This window comes from Perna viridis, chromosome 3 (assembly GCF_037379345.1).
Source record: "Perna viridis isolate PV_CMFRI_1.1 ecotype Kerala chromosome 3, ASM3737934v1, whole genome shotgun sequence".
NCBI classification, from domain to species: Eukaryota; Metazoa; Mollusca; class Bivalvia; order Mytilida; family Mytilidae; genus Perna; species Perna viridis.
In genome coordinates, this window is record NC_142447.1 from 24,690,963 (window position 1) to 24,710,435 (window position 19,473).

Sequence of the window (19,473 nt, forward strand, 5' to 3'; positions counted from 1 at the left end):
GTTACGGTGGATCCAGTTGCACCATGAAAACTGATTTGTTCAAGGAGTCATAGATTTCTTTTCCTCTTTTGTCTATGCTGGACTCGGCGGGTGTTTCTTCTTTTGCTTTCATTTTTACGTAGGTTGATACTAGATTACTCAGCATTTCCATAGCATAATAGTGCTTTGTATATAGACATGGTCTATGTGTCTTAGTCATATTGATAGTCTATGTTTCACTTTATTTACTGTCATATTATATGTACGTATGGACTGCATATATTTAATCAATGTCGGCTATTGAACCTTGTTACGAGCTTATGATATATTATTGTTTAACTTGCCGACATTAAATATTGCTTACTTGATTTTGACACAATTTGAACTGGTTTTCTGATTTTTCTAATTTAAATTTGAATTATTCAAAATTTTGTATTTTTAAACTTTGTTACAGTGAAATTAATAGTTTAGCTAATGCATTTGATTACCTAATTATCATTTCTATACAAATAAACATTTTGTCAAATATTTTCCCATCGAAAATCACAATCACTAATACCTTGAAACACATGTTCAGCAGATTGAAATATATGATTGGTATTTTTGTATTTAATTACCACATTGTCGATGTCCCTTCTAATGGTTCCCGAAGGTAATCGCCAACCCTGTAGTCAGCCTTTCGTAATCCCGAATGTATCAGATTTTATTTATCATATTTATCGAAACTTACAGTATTACAAATTTCAATACACATTCAATATTCAACACCTAGGCTTCGACCCTGAAACAAATTTGAAATGACACATATTTTTGAAGTATGGCATTACTTTTCGCCTTTGATGTTTGACTCTAATCTTAACATTTAAATTAGAAACGCTGATTCTCAAAAGATACGCTTAAGCAATGTTTGGTTTAAACTAAAGGAAGTATCAAGATAATTGTCAATTGTACAAGTTGCAAATGGCAAGGTTTATTCTAAATGTTATGAGTGCAAGCTGTATAAAGACATTAATAAATACGGGATGCAAAAAATATATAATACATTAACCATTGAAAAAGATTTAAATCAGTTATGTATCATTAACAAAATCTAGATAGATCGTAGTTTGAATATTTGTTCTACTATGATTATGCAATATTTGAAAAATAAAAAATGTTTCATAAAAATAGCCAACCCAAAGCAAGGCGACAAACAATGGTAGATGCAGCGAAGAAAACCCCTTTTTTAATGTCTCTCCCACTTTAAGATCTATTGTAATATTATATAACGAACTTTGATTTGTCGACAACTATTGGAAATTTTTTGAAAAGTAAAACGTTATGAACATAAAGTTTTCAAAGACCGGATTCGATCAGTATTCAGTCAAAAGTATAACACAGTCGTCAAGATACCTTTATGCTATTTCAAAGCAAATAGAGATGGTTTAAGTGTCTCGTCGGTCCATAAGCAAAACATAGCCTGTTTATGTTATTCAAATGTATTGTCATGAACTTCAATTTGCTTTATCGTGTCACCTGGTAAACATTTTTTGTCACATGCGCAAAATATAAATAAATGAGATAATATATTATGTATCGATAACATTTCCATAACGATAAGATTCTGAATATGCAATTTTATAAGCAATATTACATAATGTTTTACTACCTAGCTATCCATGATCTCTCATTATTTACAAAAAGAAATTTAGAGGGAATTAAGATTAACATCAGTAGACATGTGCTTCCAGGGAGATATATGCAAAAATTATTTGTTTTACTATATCTAAGGAATGACTTGTATTTGTTCGGTCTATGAAGAAAATATCACGTGCGGCACCTCAATAACCTGCGTAGCAGATCATTTTCAAGTGTGCATCACGTGCATTGAATTTTTTTTTTATTGATAACTTTTTACTGTAGCGGAGAATTGTTAAGAATGGTAATGCTGCTGCAATTGATTGGCTAATCGTATCACATGACATTCTAAATGTAAACAGTGGCGAAACCGAAGAGCGTAGTTTTTGATAGCTCTCGTATTTATCGACTTTCCAACTGCAAATTCTCCGTCATCTTATAACTTTGCCCAACACAATTGTCTTATCATTTTTAAAGGCGTTTCAGGTGGACACATTGAGAACAATTATGATATCAGGGTTTTGGACAGTTCAATAAAAGCTTACTGCCCGTCGCGAATAGACGTGCACATCAGAGGAAATATTTTGGACCGTAATGACATAACTGTTGACAACGTCAACCTTTTGATTCTACGATATTGAATATTTTACGAATATCCTCAAGGCATTACATGCATTTGTGAAAAAGGTAATATATTACCTAATTTTCAAAGAGATAACACGAGATTTTTCAACAAACTCATAATCACCTTGTTCTTTGAGGCTAACCAGTCTTTGAAAGCAGAGTGTAAAAGTTGTGATCACATTTTTACTTGAAGTTGCAGGAACTTAAAAACTCTGTACAATTTATTCTTAGGGAGTTCATCTAAACAGACACCTAGGCCTTTGTAAATACTACCAATATATACGTGGGTCTGTTCTGTATATCTCACGACGACATGTAAGCACAAAATAATTATTATTCATTTATTATTATTTTTCTAAATCATTTAATGTTATAGTGTAAGACTAGTAAATATTAACTGCTTGCATCTGATTAAGCTTTAAATCTTGAAGTGAGTTATCTACCATTATTCCCAGAATTCCAGACATTTTGAAGCAAACATGAAAAACAAGTTCACGCAAGGAGTGTTAAAGGTCCATTTATTTTAGATGAATTAACTTTTCCCAGTTTTCAAATCTATCAGCTTGGGCTTATTCCACCAAAAAAAAAAAAAAAAAACAGATGATTTTCAGGTTATTCATATTTTTTTTTATTTCTAGGAGGCTCTTAAATTAATTATGAAATTTCAATGGAAAATTCTGCCGTGTCCAACCAGGTTATTGATGTTGCAGTAGCATTAATCATACAGTTCGGATATTGAACATGGGTATGCATTCAAAAGATTTTGATTTATTGGGTTTCGCTTTGGGAAATGAAATTTATTTCGGCAATACATTACATATGTGGCTAAATTTTGTTCGTAATCTGTTCATGAGGTTTTCTTCTGTTTTGCATTAGGTAATCAATAATAAGTTACTGATTGCTGATTGTGTTCATTTACTCAATGATTGCCTTCAGGTAGGACGCCATGCCAAATGTTTGTAATCAGCAATTATGCGTGCCAATTAAGTCTGAGAAAACAGTTTTTCCCAACAATTATCTTGACTTTCATATGCCTTGAAATAGATTTTGTGCTTTTTCGTTTGCCTTAAATATGCTGAACATCACGCAAAGATGACATTAAAAGAACTACAATTAATTTGTTTGTTGGTAATGTAGTTCTTCCAGGTTGCATCTTTTGGAGACGTCTGATTGATATGACGTTAGAACTGACAAAACCACACAATAAAAAAATAAGTAAATAATCCAAATTAGATATTGAAGCTTGGTTGTTTTTTATTAAATATTTCAATGGAAATTCCATGTTTATCGATCATTTATGGTCAACGGCAGTGCAAGTGGAGGAGATGGTTTTCGGTGTTGTATTCAAAAAAAGGTATTTGGTCAGCGGTCCAATTTGTGGACAAAGATCACATTTCATTTAATTAACTATTGTCTATTGTAGCAGTTGAAACGTGGGGTTCTGACATTCAAAAACATATTTTCATTCAGACAACATCGAATTTGTTCATGTTATAAACAAGCTTAAGTAGACTGCTAAGGACCCTCATATTATGTAGTTATTGTGTAGGTTTGTGGTTCAAAGCTTGAAATGCTACATTTTGTTTCCTGCTAGACATATACCTGATGTTGAAAATGTTTTATGTGATCGAATGTTTTGTTTGCAGAATCAAAAGTTTAAAGAAAATGCAAAAACAACATATCTATCTGCTCTTGTGCACTTTGATAGGCTGAATGACTTTGGGGATACGATTAAAGTTTTGTTGTCTAAATGACACTGCAGGATTGACAAAAAAAAAAAAAAACACACACACACACACACACACACAAAAACAAAAAACAAAAAACAAAGGACATCCAGATGTTAGCTTCTAATATCACTAACTACTTTGAAAAAAAAAAACTGGTCGACTCGTTACCAATGTGCACATCCCCATTTTGTGACAAAACACTTATGAAACCCATGACAAAAACAAACAACATCAGTTTAAAGGCATGCAATTAATATTTAAAAGCATTTGAACTGACACATATTTTTAAGTGTAGCATTACTCCCATTTGTGTTGTGCAAACCTCAAATGTAAAACAATATTAAAATTACTGATTATTATAAGATATGCAAATCATTTCAAATTCTTTAAAGTAAAGAAATGTTCAATTGAGCATATGAATACAATTTTTTATCTGTATGTGAATCCTCCAGGATGAGTTTTTCTAAAATAGCTGAATGTATTTCGAAAGGTTTAGGATTGCTTTGTAAGCGTAATCAAGGGAACCAAGGTTATAGGGTAATCTAAAGAATGTAATCCAGGGACAAAAAACAGACATGAAAAACAGACATACACAACAAAGAACACTAAAATCATACATACAAAGTAACAAAAGCACATGAGCAAGTCGGACTCCAATAAAAACTATGAGCATAGACCAGGTGCACCGGTAAATGATAGAAAAAAGAGACGGACGACAGGTTACCTAAAATGTAGAACACTTTCATACTGTCTTTCAATTTTACGGGGGTTCAATCGGAGCATTTGTTCCGGAAACATGTTTGTTAACTATTGCGGAGTTCTTTACATGTGAAGACAATTACAATATGGATTTTTAAAGATCAGTTCAGTCTCTAGACAAAATGATGAAGTATCTTTCTAGATATATTTATGTTATTTCGAGTCTTTCTGAATTAAAGAATAATCAAGAATGTAATCCAGGCACAAAGACCAGATATAAAGAACTTTCTCGTCCGTTTAAAAATGCAAGTATTTTAATGAAAGAATTGTTATTTTTTTAATTTGCCATAAGTCAGTTCTTTTGGTGATGGAATTCTCTTGACCTATTGTCATTAGAACACTATCATATATTTTATTTACAATGAAACAAAAAAAAATGCTTCAATCGGTGATACTTTACTGAAAAAAAGACAAATACATTTAGGTTAGTAGTAAATCATACGGAATAAGATTTACTTTAAATTTGACCACAGTGAACTACAATTAGTGTGTTTTGCAGGATACCTCAAAGGGATTGAAATAAAAACAAATAAAAAAAAACAGTTCCCGAAAAAAAGAAGAAAAAATTGTGATCAAAATGAATGTATTGATTATATCCAAATGACCTTTGACCTCATTGGAAGAACATTTAAATTATTTTATTTCAGATGTAGGTTTTTTAAACCTATTTCTTAAAAGACCTTTCGAACGGTGATTCGTATCCTTAAAGAATTTACTTTACGTGATAGCTTATGAGATTTAAAACAAAATAATCAAAAGCTTTCACAATATCTATCCTCTGCAACAACTGCGGCCATGAAATAAAAAAATTCACACGGATTCTAAATATGCAAAGTAGAAAAACAACAACGTCTCCATAAGATAACTGGCCCTTTTAAGTCTTAAATCTAAATTGTGTGAATACTATATCAAGGATAAGTTTTATAATTTCGTGCTCGTGTTCGCTTTTTTATGCCAGACTTTCATATCCTCTAATGTAGTCGGCAGTTGCCTTCCAGTTGATTCAGGAAGTTTTTGTAATGAGATCATAACAATAAAGTTCAGAGCCGCAAATACTGCTGTAGGTCCCCAGGAAACATATTCTGACTACAAAACAAGTGAAATCGGTAATATAGTTTGCAACCTAACTTAAAACTGTAAATACCGCCATTTGAAAAAACAGAATAACTTACACGGTCTTGTTTTAACGGAACAGTCAAGTTTGAGGAATTATATGGCAAGTGGTATTGAATTTAAATTTGTGTTCTGGTTTTCTAGTTTAAATATTTATCTGGCACTGCATATAAAAAAAGAAATATTTTTTCCGATAAATTAATTTAACTTTAAATAACAGTAAAAAATAACACTAACTAAAACACTGACAGATATTGTTTCTAACTCTGCTACTCATATGTACTGACATTCTTTCTAACATTTTGTTAAAAAATAGGCATTTTCGTGATGGAAAATCGTGGCTATATACTATATTAACATTCACTTCCTGTTAATTATTGTTGCTGGAGTATATAAGCGCAACTATTTCGCTGTCCTATGTATAATGTGGTTTCGGGGCTAGCTACAAGACTGGCCCGTGGTGTTAGGGTTTCCTTGATGATCATTAAACGCATGCGTGGTCTCGAGCTGATATTTTATTTTATTCCGGTTGGGTTGTTTTCTAACATAATCACCCAATCAATTCTCGTTATACTGACTGTAAGGATTAATTTCCTGAGGTAAGTTTTTATGACATACCAATGTAACAGCGAACGGTGACATCATTGAACCCACTCGAGAAATCATAGACGCAATACCAAGACCTGAATTTCTGCAAAAAAAAAAATCAATTGACATGGGAAATAAATCATGTTAGTATTCAACATCAAACATAAACATCTTAAGATGTTCTGTAAAATGTTGAATAGGAACATGATTTCTTTATTTGAAAAAAAAAAACAAACAAACAAACAAACAAACAAACGAACGAACGAACGAACGAATGAACAAACAAATAAACAAAAACCAAACAAACAATCAAACAGAACAAAAAGAAACAAGAAATAAAATTCAATTACAAACATACAGAACTTGAAAAAGTATTTCCAACGGTCCAAAAGACATTAGTACATTTTGAAAACCAGACAATATATTTCCCGTTTTATAACATGCAACACTCGACCTCCAAATTGATTTGTTTAAAAATTTAAAAGAAGGGTACACAGGAGTGTTATGTAATTAAAGTCTAAGAAAATTAATTTAACTCCATTCATTTGTCTCGAATAAGATACGGATAAGGAATGTATACCTTAAGTCCCTTACATGACAAACTCCATGTCCTGCTATATGAAAACTCTATATATGTACCAGTAAAAAGGTGTTATGGATAGGAGATCGGTCCCCCATGTACAAATATTCATAAACGAGTAATTCCATGTTTTGCTATGTGAAACAACCTAACTGATTAAGATAAAAATCTAAATAGAAGGTGCACAATGGGGGATATAAAATTAAAATTAAGTGAAAGTTTCATCAAATTCCATTCCATGGTGTTGGTGTAGTAGGAGTAACGACAGAACGGGAGGAAGTACGGACGACAGGAAGGACGGACGGACACACCTTGTGCCTATAATTATATACTCCCAATTTAGAAAGTAGGGGTTTAAATATCTTACCTCATATTAGTAGGGTATATTTCAGGTGTGTAGAGAAACACTGTCATAAAAGCACCTCTTGCTCCAAATCGTCCAACAAATGTAAAAGCATTTGCTAACGGTGATAGCCAAGAGTACACATCTGTAAAAGCATTTTTAAAAATCAATTCACATGATAACCCCATTTAAAGATGAGCAATTTTTAAGAAAACCCTTTGTTTTATGCAAATTTTTGCTTATAATATTTTTGTGCTTCTGAATGGCATACAATTGTTTTTTTTGTAACATGTACTTGGTTAGTTTGACAAAGTAATTGATTGTTTTCATTACTAAATTCGAAAGATTTAAGTAGCACTCCAGATAAGAATCATGCAAAATGTGTGTCATGGTTGGAATGCCTGCATATTTTTATTTTTGATATTTTGTTTAAAATGTCATAGTAAACAGAAAGTAACATGCGGCTTTTCATACTGCCCATGTTCATAGGAGATAAAAATTATATAGAATGCACTGTAGATTTCAAATTAAGGAGATAAGTCTGTAAATGACACTCAAATACAATAGAATCTATTTGTTTTTAATGTTGATTATATCCTAAGGGCAGTCAGATTTGAATGAATAATTACACATCTCATAATATGGACCTATAAATCAACTTCATATCAAAAATAAAAATATGTAGCATTTTATGAGGTGTATCACATTTCACAAAATTTGCATGATTCTTACAAAGACTACTACTTAAAATCATATTTAACTTTAGATGTTCCAAATGTCTCAATGTCTTTATTTGTTTTGAGCAAAATATTAAGAATGAAACGTAAAAAATGTATTTCAAACATTTCAGGCTGACGAAAAATTATCATTGGGATAAGTGTGACTTTGCATCTTTTTCAAATCTTGAGTTCAAAACGAGCATATGAATGTTTAAATTCCAAGCTATTAAATTGTTGCATTGTTATTCATGCATGACTGCACACGTTATGAGAAGTTATCTACCTTTGTAGGTCGAACAGACTGTGACGAGAATCAAAGATAAAGCTGCAAACGCATGAAAAACTGTCAGCATTTTCTTTCTCCCTATTCTATAATACAACGAAATCATATTGAACGAACGTTTTGATTTGTATACATATTTTCGTATCAATTTAATGCTAGTTCACATCTTCAAACAAAATGAATAAACCAAATGTGAAATAAATATGACACGTCGGAAAAAGGGATGACTAAGGCAATTTTACTATTATTATATTTCTACAGTTTCTGAAACTTTATTTTTTTTATTACTATTTCTTACCGGCGTAAGCTGTAAAGTCAATCCTTAGTTTTCTACTAAAGCAGGTTGAAGTGATATTAGTCAGACGATTGAACAAACTCTTATCATTAATTAGAAACAATTTAACAATAGACAAATACAAAATATTTTCAACGGAATTGCAAAATAGCGATAAACACCCTTTTAGTCACTGTTAAACTGAATTACATTTTAAACATGTATTTTGTTTTTTATTTGATGTAGTAATGAAAATACACCTAGCACGAAAGATTCAAATTTAACTTTCAATATGTAAATTTGTCTCGCGTTATCTTTCATTTTAAATGTTTGTAAAATTAAATTATTTTAATTAACGAACATGACAAACACCTGTTAACGAAGAAAAACTGCACAGCAGTAGCGGGGAATTCTGATAGGCTTCCTAACACGTTGTTGAGAAATCTGTCACCAGACAACTTTGACGTAGTCAACATTAAGCCATAGTATGTCAGTGTTATTGTAATCCTGTAAATGTACAATAAACGGCGCATATACATTATGTCATTTTGAATTAAGTTGAAGATAATGTAATTCATTTAAATGAGACACTAATGCCATTTCAAAAGTATAAGTTTTTATGTACAACTGAAGTAATGACTAAATGTTTTTTACTGATTAGTAATAGTCTCCGTATTAATCAGGCAGATATGAAATAACAACGTTGACTATCTGCACTACCAGAATCAAAGAGAAAAAAAAATACAATTTTCAATATCAGTTTGATGAAAGAAAATTATCAAATAGAGAAGACGTTCACTTGATTACGACTTTAAGTATTAAAAAGACGTCATTTCTATTACGATTTTACGAGATATTATCATTGAAGAAGTATATTTCTCCCTTTTTGGCAAATTACCGTACCGCTCGACCAGGTGATCCCCTGAGGGACAATATAGTCTAACGCAGTATGTTTATTTCATTTGTTAAATTTAACATCCTTTTCATCGTAAATTCGTCAATCCTGACCCCATTCACCGACTGTTAACGTTGTACAGTTGGCATCGTTATTTCGCGCATATATATATAGTCCGTGATAAATTAATCGATGTATCAAATGTGACAATGTAATAAATTATTGTATTGATGATAAAAAGCGGCCCTCAGTTTCTCGTGGATTAAGATATTTTTACAGTCTCGAAACTGAAAATCAAGACTTAAAACAGCTCGCTAAAGGTCGCATGTTAAAAATTTTGATTCTAACTAATAGTACTCGAGTGTAGAAATATTATATTCCACTTCAAATTCAAGGAGAACCTAAATATAGTTATTTAGTAATGAGTAAGTTTAGAGATTTTCCAATAGTGGTACAATAGATCATTTTCAATATGTGAGCTATAATGTTGAAATAATGTAAAAAGTTAGAAGCAATACTTGCATCATTGATAGGGCGAAATAAGCTCTTTCAAAAACTCTGTAATCACATACTTACCAATCTAACCATAAGCAAATTGAATGCAGAAAGATCTTTTTGTGTTTAAACAAGGTCAAAACTGAATATTTCTCAACTTTCTTTGATTGAAGTTCTTCGCCTTCGTTAGAGTTTGCATTTTTTATCGTGTCAAGTTTTCCGTCTGTGATTGTTGAAGATGATATCTTGTTTTCTTCCAGAACTTTATTGAAGGATACACTATTTTGTTTACAAGCTTTCTTCAATACTTTAAGTACTCTTTCTGTTTTTCCATTTGTAAGTAACCAGCGCAAGGATTCGTCAAAAAATCTAAATATATATATGAAGAGAAAAGTTACAATTCTTACAGTCAGTACACATAAAAAAAGCACAAGTTTAATTTGTTACAGTCTAAAGCAGGAAAATACATTTAACCTGTATATATTAGCAAAATTGATGAATTAGATTATCATTAGAAACAATGTATATTGAAAAGCATTAATCATTATCATTATGGTTTGTTTGAAAATTACAATTTGAATGTCATCTATTTTAGTAGTCGATGCAAATGTAACTAGATTTAGCAAAATTAGATACAATTTATAAAGAAAATGTAAAGGTAAAAGGTTTTTAGCTCATAAGCGAAAGCATATTTCAATTTTCAACTCATACATTTGTACGTTATACGAAGAATCGTAATTCCGCACTTGACTTCATACAACAAGGCTTCTGGAAAAGGATTTTGTTGCTACAAGATTGAAGTAATCACAGAGGAAATTTCTTTGTCGTCTTCATAAACTCGTTGATCGTTCAGACACATGCAAATTATGTAATTTGTGATATATCCAAAAATGCTACACATTCTTATTTTTGTTTTTAAGTTGTTTTGCAGGTCTATATGATGAAATGTATAAGTATTCATTCCAATCTGTCTGCTCTTACGAAATAATTCAATAGTTTCTATTGTTTTTTTCTAATTAAAAATTAAGGGAGATTACCCTGTAAATGACATTAAACAATAGTTTCTATTGTGGTTATTTTTGAATTCTACAGTACATTCTATATAAATTTTGTATCTTAAAATCATGGATTATATTTATAGTCACATGTTGATTTTTGTATATTGTAACATTTTGAATCTCATTTTGCATAATTCTCATTTGAAGGGTTACTTCATGTTCGTTGCTTGGCTTTTGCAATCATACCACATTCTCCTTTTTCATACTCGTTGATTTTCTCCAGCTTGGTTCATCGTGACAATACATTTGATGATATTTATTTCAGTACAACCTGGACAAAGCAATGTAGTGTGGTAGGTGTATTATATTTATCATCCAAGCCAGGACGTTGGGTACATATGCAGAAGGTATGTATACACGGAGGAAGATAAACCTTATTTCTGTGCAATATATATTGTAACTAAGTTGGTAGGGTACATGCACTTACACGTGGAGTTCTGGAATACTTACAACCAGTCAAATAATGCATGGACTGTTAACACTGATAAAAACAATTGCATATAGCGCCATGAGTTGTTTCTAAAAATGTATCCAACCAATGAAACGAAAACGAGACCAGTAGACCAACATAATGCCATAATAGCTCTCGTTTGGTGTCGCATTTGTTGTGGTGTTAGTTCTGCACATAAAACATGGCATGTCATAACGATACCCTGTACAAAAATAGATAGAAAATATGAAATATCAGTGGATTTATCATAAATAATCAGGGTAAAAGGAATGATACTTTGTATAATCAGCGTTTAAGTCTTGAGGTTGGTTTTCAATACATCAGTGAAACAAGGTAAACTACGCCGGAAAATATGGCAATTCGAAATACACTCTTTATTGCATACTAAGGGCTTCGCAGTTTAACACCAAATGAAACAGGCAAAAGTCAAGGGACATATAAATTAGAGTTTTTTTTTTGACGATGTTTTGCATGATAGCAAATAGGTGTTAGCATTGATATAGTTTACTACTCAAATTGTGCTGTTTATTTTGCATTACTAACGCAACTAAGGAACAGAATGACTTTGTAAGGGTACATTAACCCGGTAACCTCTGTTCAAATTGTATTGTAAAATAATCAGTTTATACCATGCACCTATAAACATGTACATGTATAATAAATGTGTTACAACGTCAAATAAGAAATAAAAACTAAATCACATATAACAAGCTTACCCCTTGAAAAGTTCCTTGAAGAAACCTAAACAACAGGAAAACATCTATACTCGGTGTAAATACAGTTGCCAAGCCAGTTAGCAGGTAAAGTATGCGCGCAATAACATTGCTTGTCTTTCGTCCAAATCTATCCGATAGCGGGGCAAAAATTAGAGCTCCTACTGCTTGTCCAAGCATGAGCATTGTTTTAGCTAGTTCAGATCGTTCCGCACCACTGCAAACAAGGTCCCACTGCAAGATTATTGCATGAAGAATACAGAAGGTATCATTATTTCAATTTAACTGGAGCTTTTTCAACAAAACAAATATTTCCGAATCAAGTTACCAGTGACAAATGTTAAGATTTAATTACCGTAATTAAGCAACTATATAAGCTTTAATTTTGACCATTCAACAAATACTTATTGATAATTTTGAGCGTTTCTTTGCAATTTGGTAATTTCTTTGCTGCTACACGAATGCAAATACGACTTTATACATGTATTAACATTGAACATACGATAAAATATTGTCGTTTTTCGTATGTCACTGATAATGCTGCGTGATATTAGTTCTCATTGATCATTACCTCTGTTACTGTTGTACGATCATAAGGTATACCATAATTATATCCGTTGATACAATCTTCGGTAAAATGCTGCGTATTACTTGACTGGTTTACAAGGATGTCTATTTTGCACTTTCCATAGTTTACATCAAGTTGCGAAGCATTTGTAAAATAGCTGTTATGATCGTCTAGGTACGAAGTCACATTTATTTCTGCACATTTGTATGACGGTCTGTATCCTTTTATATGAGAGAAATAAAACTTTATTTGTAATATGATCTAATTGGCTACTTTTCTTCCCCATTCGCAAAAGAAATAAGATATTTTTTTTATTATGCTTCATGTCAGTTTGTTGTATTTATATTAGTTCAATACGCGTGTAGTTTTCTAATCTTTCACATGTCTTAGATGGTGATATTTGATTTGGCTTCGGGATGACTATGTTTTTCTATTGGTAACACACTGCTCTATCACCCTCTCAACTTTTGTCATATAATTGTTGAAGAACAAATCGAGATCAGATCAATTTTTGATAATTCAACCTAAAGTAATTTTTTTAGTCACTAAATGTTAAAAAAAAGTTAAGGGTATTCGCTGATATATTGATGTATAGCAAGGATTTCAAACGGTTGTGAAATCTTTTAAAATCACACATGCTTGAACAAAATAAGAAGAAAAGAATAGATTGGTCAGTTTCCTTGATTTTGAGGAGTAAGCATTTGGAATTTTGGCGAGAGAAGGACTTCTATTGATTTTCCATTTGTTTTGTAGGTTTTATCTCTTTAAACCACTGAAACAAGGATTTCATAATCGCTTCCTAAACAACATTTTAATGAGTAATTAATGAAATTTTGGCGAGAAAAGTGAGGGTCATTGGGAAAAAGTATTTATGCAATGAAATGTCAGAACGATATTTGATAATTCTTTGCCAGAACTAGGATACGCTTAACCAACAGTTTCGTCGCTTTCTGACGAGTTGAATGGTACGAAAATAACATGTATATGAATAAGAACAATTTTAGTTTTAAGTTGATTAGTTCCAAAATATATTTAAATCCGTAAGTACACATACAGTAAGTGGGAAAAAATCTAGACACGTGTATTTATATGCAAAATTATTACTTACCTATAAAAACCATGGAAGCAATGTGTAAAGAACTTTCAAAAGAGAATAAAGCTATGAGAGCCATTTGTATCTTTTGATACTTTCCAAAAAGTCCAATAGAGTGTAAGACTCGGTCTACATCCGTCCTCTGCTGCATGTTTGAAAATCTTTACGTCATAAATAAACACAAAACACAAAGAATAAAAGTGTTGATAAAAGCCACTTCGATTATAGGTATTTTATCCGCACTTCACCACGTTCCAAATAATACCTTTACCGTTACATGTTATCAAAGTGCTAGAATCATCAAATATTTAAGTCGTTAATATCGTTACGTCGACCTCGTTTCCTTACAAATGAACAACACATACTTACTACCCCCGCAGTGGGTTTATAATGTAGAACATTTTTGTTATAATTTGCTTTTTGTCCGAACAATTCCAGCTTTTCAAAGTAAAATTTCGAACTCTTAATATAATTACTAAAAATGACTAAATTAGTTCAATTAGTTTATTTCTATTACCTATTACATGTAAGTAAATTCGCTCAGTTTTTATCAAGTAGTTTTATAGCCTGATTGAAATATCCCGTCCAAGATTTATCCTCCTGTAAGGAAAAAATAATTGCACCTTTTTTTATCGCAATCTCCGATAAATTAATTTAATACCGACGCTAATCATGTAAAGTTTAAAACAACCAACAGTGGTCTTTATTTCCTTAAAACAAAACAAAACAAAACAAAACAAAACAAAAAACAAATTTAAACAAATGTAAACAAAACAAAAATACAGAAAAAAATAAAAACAAAACAAAAATTAATCAAAACAAAACAAAATGAAATCAAAATGAAATCAAATCAAATTAAATTAAATAGAATAAAATAAAATAATATAAAAAGATTGACTCTTTTTAAAATGATTTATTGGTTGATTATTGTGTTAGGTCCCGAAAATATAGTCCTTTTTGTTGACATAAAGCTGCTTGGAGGCCGTAAAAGTATTTTGCACATTTTTCTAAACATTGGTGTGTACACCTAGAGTAATCTATTAGTTCATTAGTGAATTTGTCATCAGTGGCTATGGTGACATCCTGAAAAAAATTATTGAGTTCTAGTACAAATCAAGAGTGCCTTTCTATATTATGAGACAAATAATGTGCCTTTTAAATATCAGGCAGTTAAAGATTAACGCAAGATAAAAGCATGCATGGAGGAGGTGAAAAAGGGTGAACATAATAATACCCTTTTCTATTTGTTTTCTTGAATTTTAAGTTCCTAAATTTCGTGCGGAATAAGTTATTTTTTTTTTTAAAAATCGGCCAGGCTTAGCTGAGTAGAAAACCTAATATATCAGGGAACGGAAACATACTGGGTATCTTTATTCATCTATATTTATATTTGTTTACCATTACATATATTACATCGGTCTATGTATAAATGCTCAACAACATTTAATCAATATAGCCACCAAATGTTAACTTTTAATTTTATATTTCACAAAATTATACTTGGTGAACAGTGCACCAAAACTTAACTCTACAGTGTAAACTTAATGTCTTGTGGCAAATATTCAAAACTATAGTAACCTTCCACAACCCAAACCAAAACGGCTAAATGCGAACTTTATCATTTTCTTTCTCTGATAGGTGTTGCTAACCTTGCTTACAAAAATAAAATCCCAAGTCTTTCTGACCTTGACTTAGATGAAATTAATTTGACGTCATTATATATATATACATCATAACCAGATACTTAATAAACTTATAGCTTCGAAACAAACATCAGTGGCGATTTTGAAGGATATCAAGGGTTGGAACACCCCTTTTGTTAAAAATGTTTGTTAGTTTTGACGATGGTTGGGCAAAATTGAGCAAAAGAACCAACCTTTTTAAAACTTTCTGTATCCATCCCGGATTTTAATGCTAGGATCGATATTGGATATGCTATGTTTATACCATAAATTGAAACTTATATCATATTCATGACTTTTCAAAACTGTGGTTGCACAACGAACGAGTTCATATTAACTTCAACGTGTGACAATTATAATCAAAAGAGGGCTGATGACGTTCAATTATGAAAGGTCATAACTCAAAACTACGTATTCGGAGGTCTAGATACAACGGAACCGTTTTTGTAATTTTAAATGAAATGATACAATCAGATCTTTTTCTGTTTTTGTTCTTCAATAGGAGTACAATAAGCTAATATTTGAGGATAAAAACGCTTCGGATAAATGCAATGTCACCTTATAAACTACATGTTTAGCACCAGAACACAGACATTAAAGATTGAAGGTCAACAATTATTTGTTTGTACTGCCTTGCCTAATATGTAATTCAAAATTAAGTTTAGACCATTTCGTGTTAATCGGTGGACAGTCGATGAGAAAGCGCGGTGCAAGCCTAATATACACTATTCGAGGAAGGGTTTTTGTTCTACCCAAAGTCCTATGTTTAGGAACTGAACACGAAATGATCTATAGTGCACAGTGAATGGAAAATCGTATGGTAGTAATCAAAATAAAAACAGATTTATTTTATTCGAGTTTTTATTCATAAAAATGAAAGAAAATTATTTACTACCTGTATAATCAAAATGTTCGCGGCTATTCTGTGTAATAAATATATTACAAAAAGCTAGGAGTAAAAATCATCACTGAATGTAAGGAATCTCTTAAAAAATAAAAGATATTAAATAAATGCAACTCTTGCACACGAGTAACTAAAATCAAAGTACAGACGAATTATTGACTTGAGGGCACGAGATGAATGTACGATGCACTTATTTTAATTCAATTAAAAGTGTTTGAACCTGTCAGTCCGACCCCACTGTATTGTAATGTATTTCATAGAATCCGTTTTGCAATGACAGTGCACGAACCATTTTTAAAGCACGCCGTGGATTTATATATGTAAACCTTTAATTATGAAATACTGTAATGATGACGTGTCATAAGCGAATTTTTACCAATGTTGTGGTTTCAAATTTGCTTGAATAACTTCTTAAATTAAATCACGCCTAAAGATATTGTGTATATCTATTATGCATGAGAAATTCTTAAACAAGAAAAGGTTATCTTCTCATAGTCTTATAGGATGATATGAAAATGTCAATAGAAGTATGCTCATTTGTCAATCCTATTTCACTGATATTGAAGACGAAATCCATTTTATACTTATATGTCCTTATTATCAAATTGAAGGAAGTTGTTTGATAAACCTTATTTTTTCGGAAAAAAAAACTTCTGTTTGCAAATTACTACAGACCCTTTGCCGATTCAAGCATCCACTGGTACGTCTTGTAGGTTCATGCACACATTGCTTGAAAAGATCACGACAACACATGTAAGTACCTAATTCTTCCGTATTTAAACTTAGTTACAGTAAAGTACTATTATTTGTAAAAAAAAAAACATTTTTTTGTGGTTTTTGTGTGTAGGCCAAACACAAAATTTGGTTCATAGCGAATGGAAGATTCCCATTGAAATGTATATTGAAAACTTCAAAACCACGAATTCAAGAATCCATGAACTAGTGTTTATTGCCAGATCCACATAAATTGGTATACACGAATCAAAATCCTTTTACAGTAAATGTCGCGATCTTCTATGCATCTGTGAATGATTATTCACATACATATTTGCATAATTTGTTGACTAAATAATGTCAATGGGCATTTGCAATACATATAAAACAAATGTAACTGCCAAAAGTGACAACATAGATCCTATTCGAGACATCATTGAAACCATGCTTAGACTTGCATTCCTAAAAAAAACATATCATTTTTTATCCATTCGCAGGTGTTTGCTAAGGTATTGTCTATTAACTACGTGGGCTGTGCACTCTCCAGTTCATCAAGTCCAATAACATAATAATGTTGGATTTTCAGGTACCCGTTCATCTCCCATTTATGTATCAATTTGTCTTTAAAAAACTGTTGTCACTGACGGGAAATGATGACAAAACAAGGATTGCATTTAGTGATCGTTGGGTTGATGAAATAATTAGCGCTTAATCAGATAATAAAACATACATCCATAAATCTATATTCATTAGGGAAGTACGAAATATCGTTAGATCATAGAAAAAATCTTTAAAAGGCATAATTGTCAATGACAGCTTTGACAATTCTTTTTTTATACCAAAGAATCAAACTTAACTTATTGCATTTTAAATCAATCAATGTATCATCTCATATTTGTAGGATAAATTTCAGGAGTATTGAGAAATACCTCCTCCCCCCGACAACGGAAAATATGTTGGCAATAACTGGCAACCAGGAATATTGATCTTGAAATAAAACTATAGATTTGATTAGTTAGCAGATATTTATATATATATATTGTTTTTTTTCAATTAAAATATCCCACATCACGCACTTTAATGACTTTTAGACCACAGAGTTATATACATGTTCTTTTTGGACGACTTTTTTGCGAATAACTAAAGCACTGCGATAACACAATGTTGGTGATTCTTATTAAAGACTCAAAAGAGTTCTGTTTTTTTTTTCGAATATCTTTTCATGTACGAGAGGTACAGAAATATATGTCTAAAAAGGAAAAGAAGTACAGATTACCGGTAAACTTATTTTTGTGCAAATACTTGTCAAATTTTTTTATATGCTTTTGTTTAAATATATTTAGAAAGGCTCTACTGTTAAACACATACGTTTCTAAGTCAAATGTATGTCATATAATCTGCTCCCGTCTGTCTGTCGCTTTATTTTTGAATAAGATTTTGTTAAAATCTTTTGTGTTTACATGGCTGACTAAATAGTTTTCGATTTCATCTCGATATTTTGCAAATATTAAGAAATACAAAGTTTCTGATAGTGTACATTGCATACAAATTATATAACGGAAAACGTCAATAAACGTTACATTATGTCAAAAATAGTATGCCCCAACACCACAAGTATAACTTTTGAAAAAGAACAAATTATCTCCTAATTCTTCTTACTGTACAGATGAGACATTTATACTATTTGTTGGAAATAACTACATTGAACATTTGCTATGTGTTTACGTCACATATCATCTGCGGTAATATTGTTTATAATGAAAATATTTTATTGGTAAACGAGCGTTGAATATAGCCATGTTCTTCAGATCTTAATAAGCGGTTTAGAAAGATTGGGAAGTCCTGTTAGTTTTATCATGCTGTACCTGTTAACCAATACAAATTATGTTCTAAAGCTTGAAGTTCCGATAATATTTATAAATTTATCACCAGATAAAGTTGAGGCAGTAATCATTAAGTCATAATAGGACAAAGAAATGGTCACCCTGAAAAGTAAAGCAATGTTTTTTTATTGATAAATACATGAGTACAATAATGTCAAATTGATTTTACAGAAAACTATTTTTCAACGGAGAAGCACTGAGCAAGTTATGTAAACTTAACTTAATAAGCGAAGGGTTGGGAAAAATAGAACAATTAATTGATCATTCGACATATTTCAAATAATTAATTACACAATGGGTGTCATCTAACAGCTTATCAATATTGTTTTTGAGAGGCTTTCTTAGCCAGTTTGTTATATACTTTGTCTCAATTGGAGTTTAGTCATTCGCATTAAAACTCCAACCATA

General features: G+C 31.3%; 1 protein-coding gene across 1 annotated transcript; it reads right to left on the minus strand.

The window, feature by feature from the left end:
• Positions 1–5,089: 5,089 nt before the first annotated feature.
• Positions 5,090–14,134, minus strand: LOC148621561 (organic anion transporter 3-like). The gene is made up of 10 exons (XM_088576064.1): positions 13,898–14,134; positions 12,793–13,010; positions 12,225–12,455; positions 11,508–11,710; positions 10,081–10,368; positions 8,982–9,116; positions 8,336–8,421; positions 7,358–7,478; positions 6,441–6,513; positions 5,090–5,795 (listed from the first exon to the last, which is right to left on the minus strand). Exons 1-10 carry the CDS (start codon positions 14,031–14,033, stop codon positions 5,631–5,633), a joined length of 1,656 nt encoding a protein of 551 aa, XP_088432190.1. The 5' UTR covers positions 14,034–14,134; the 3' UTR covers positions 5,090–5,630.
• Between the last annotated feature and the right edge of the window lie 5,339 nt (positions 14,135–19,473).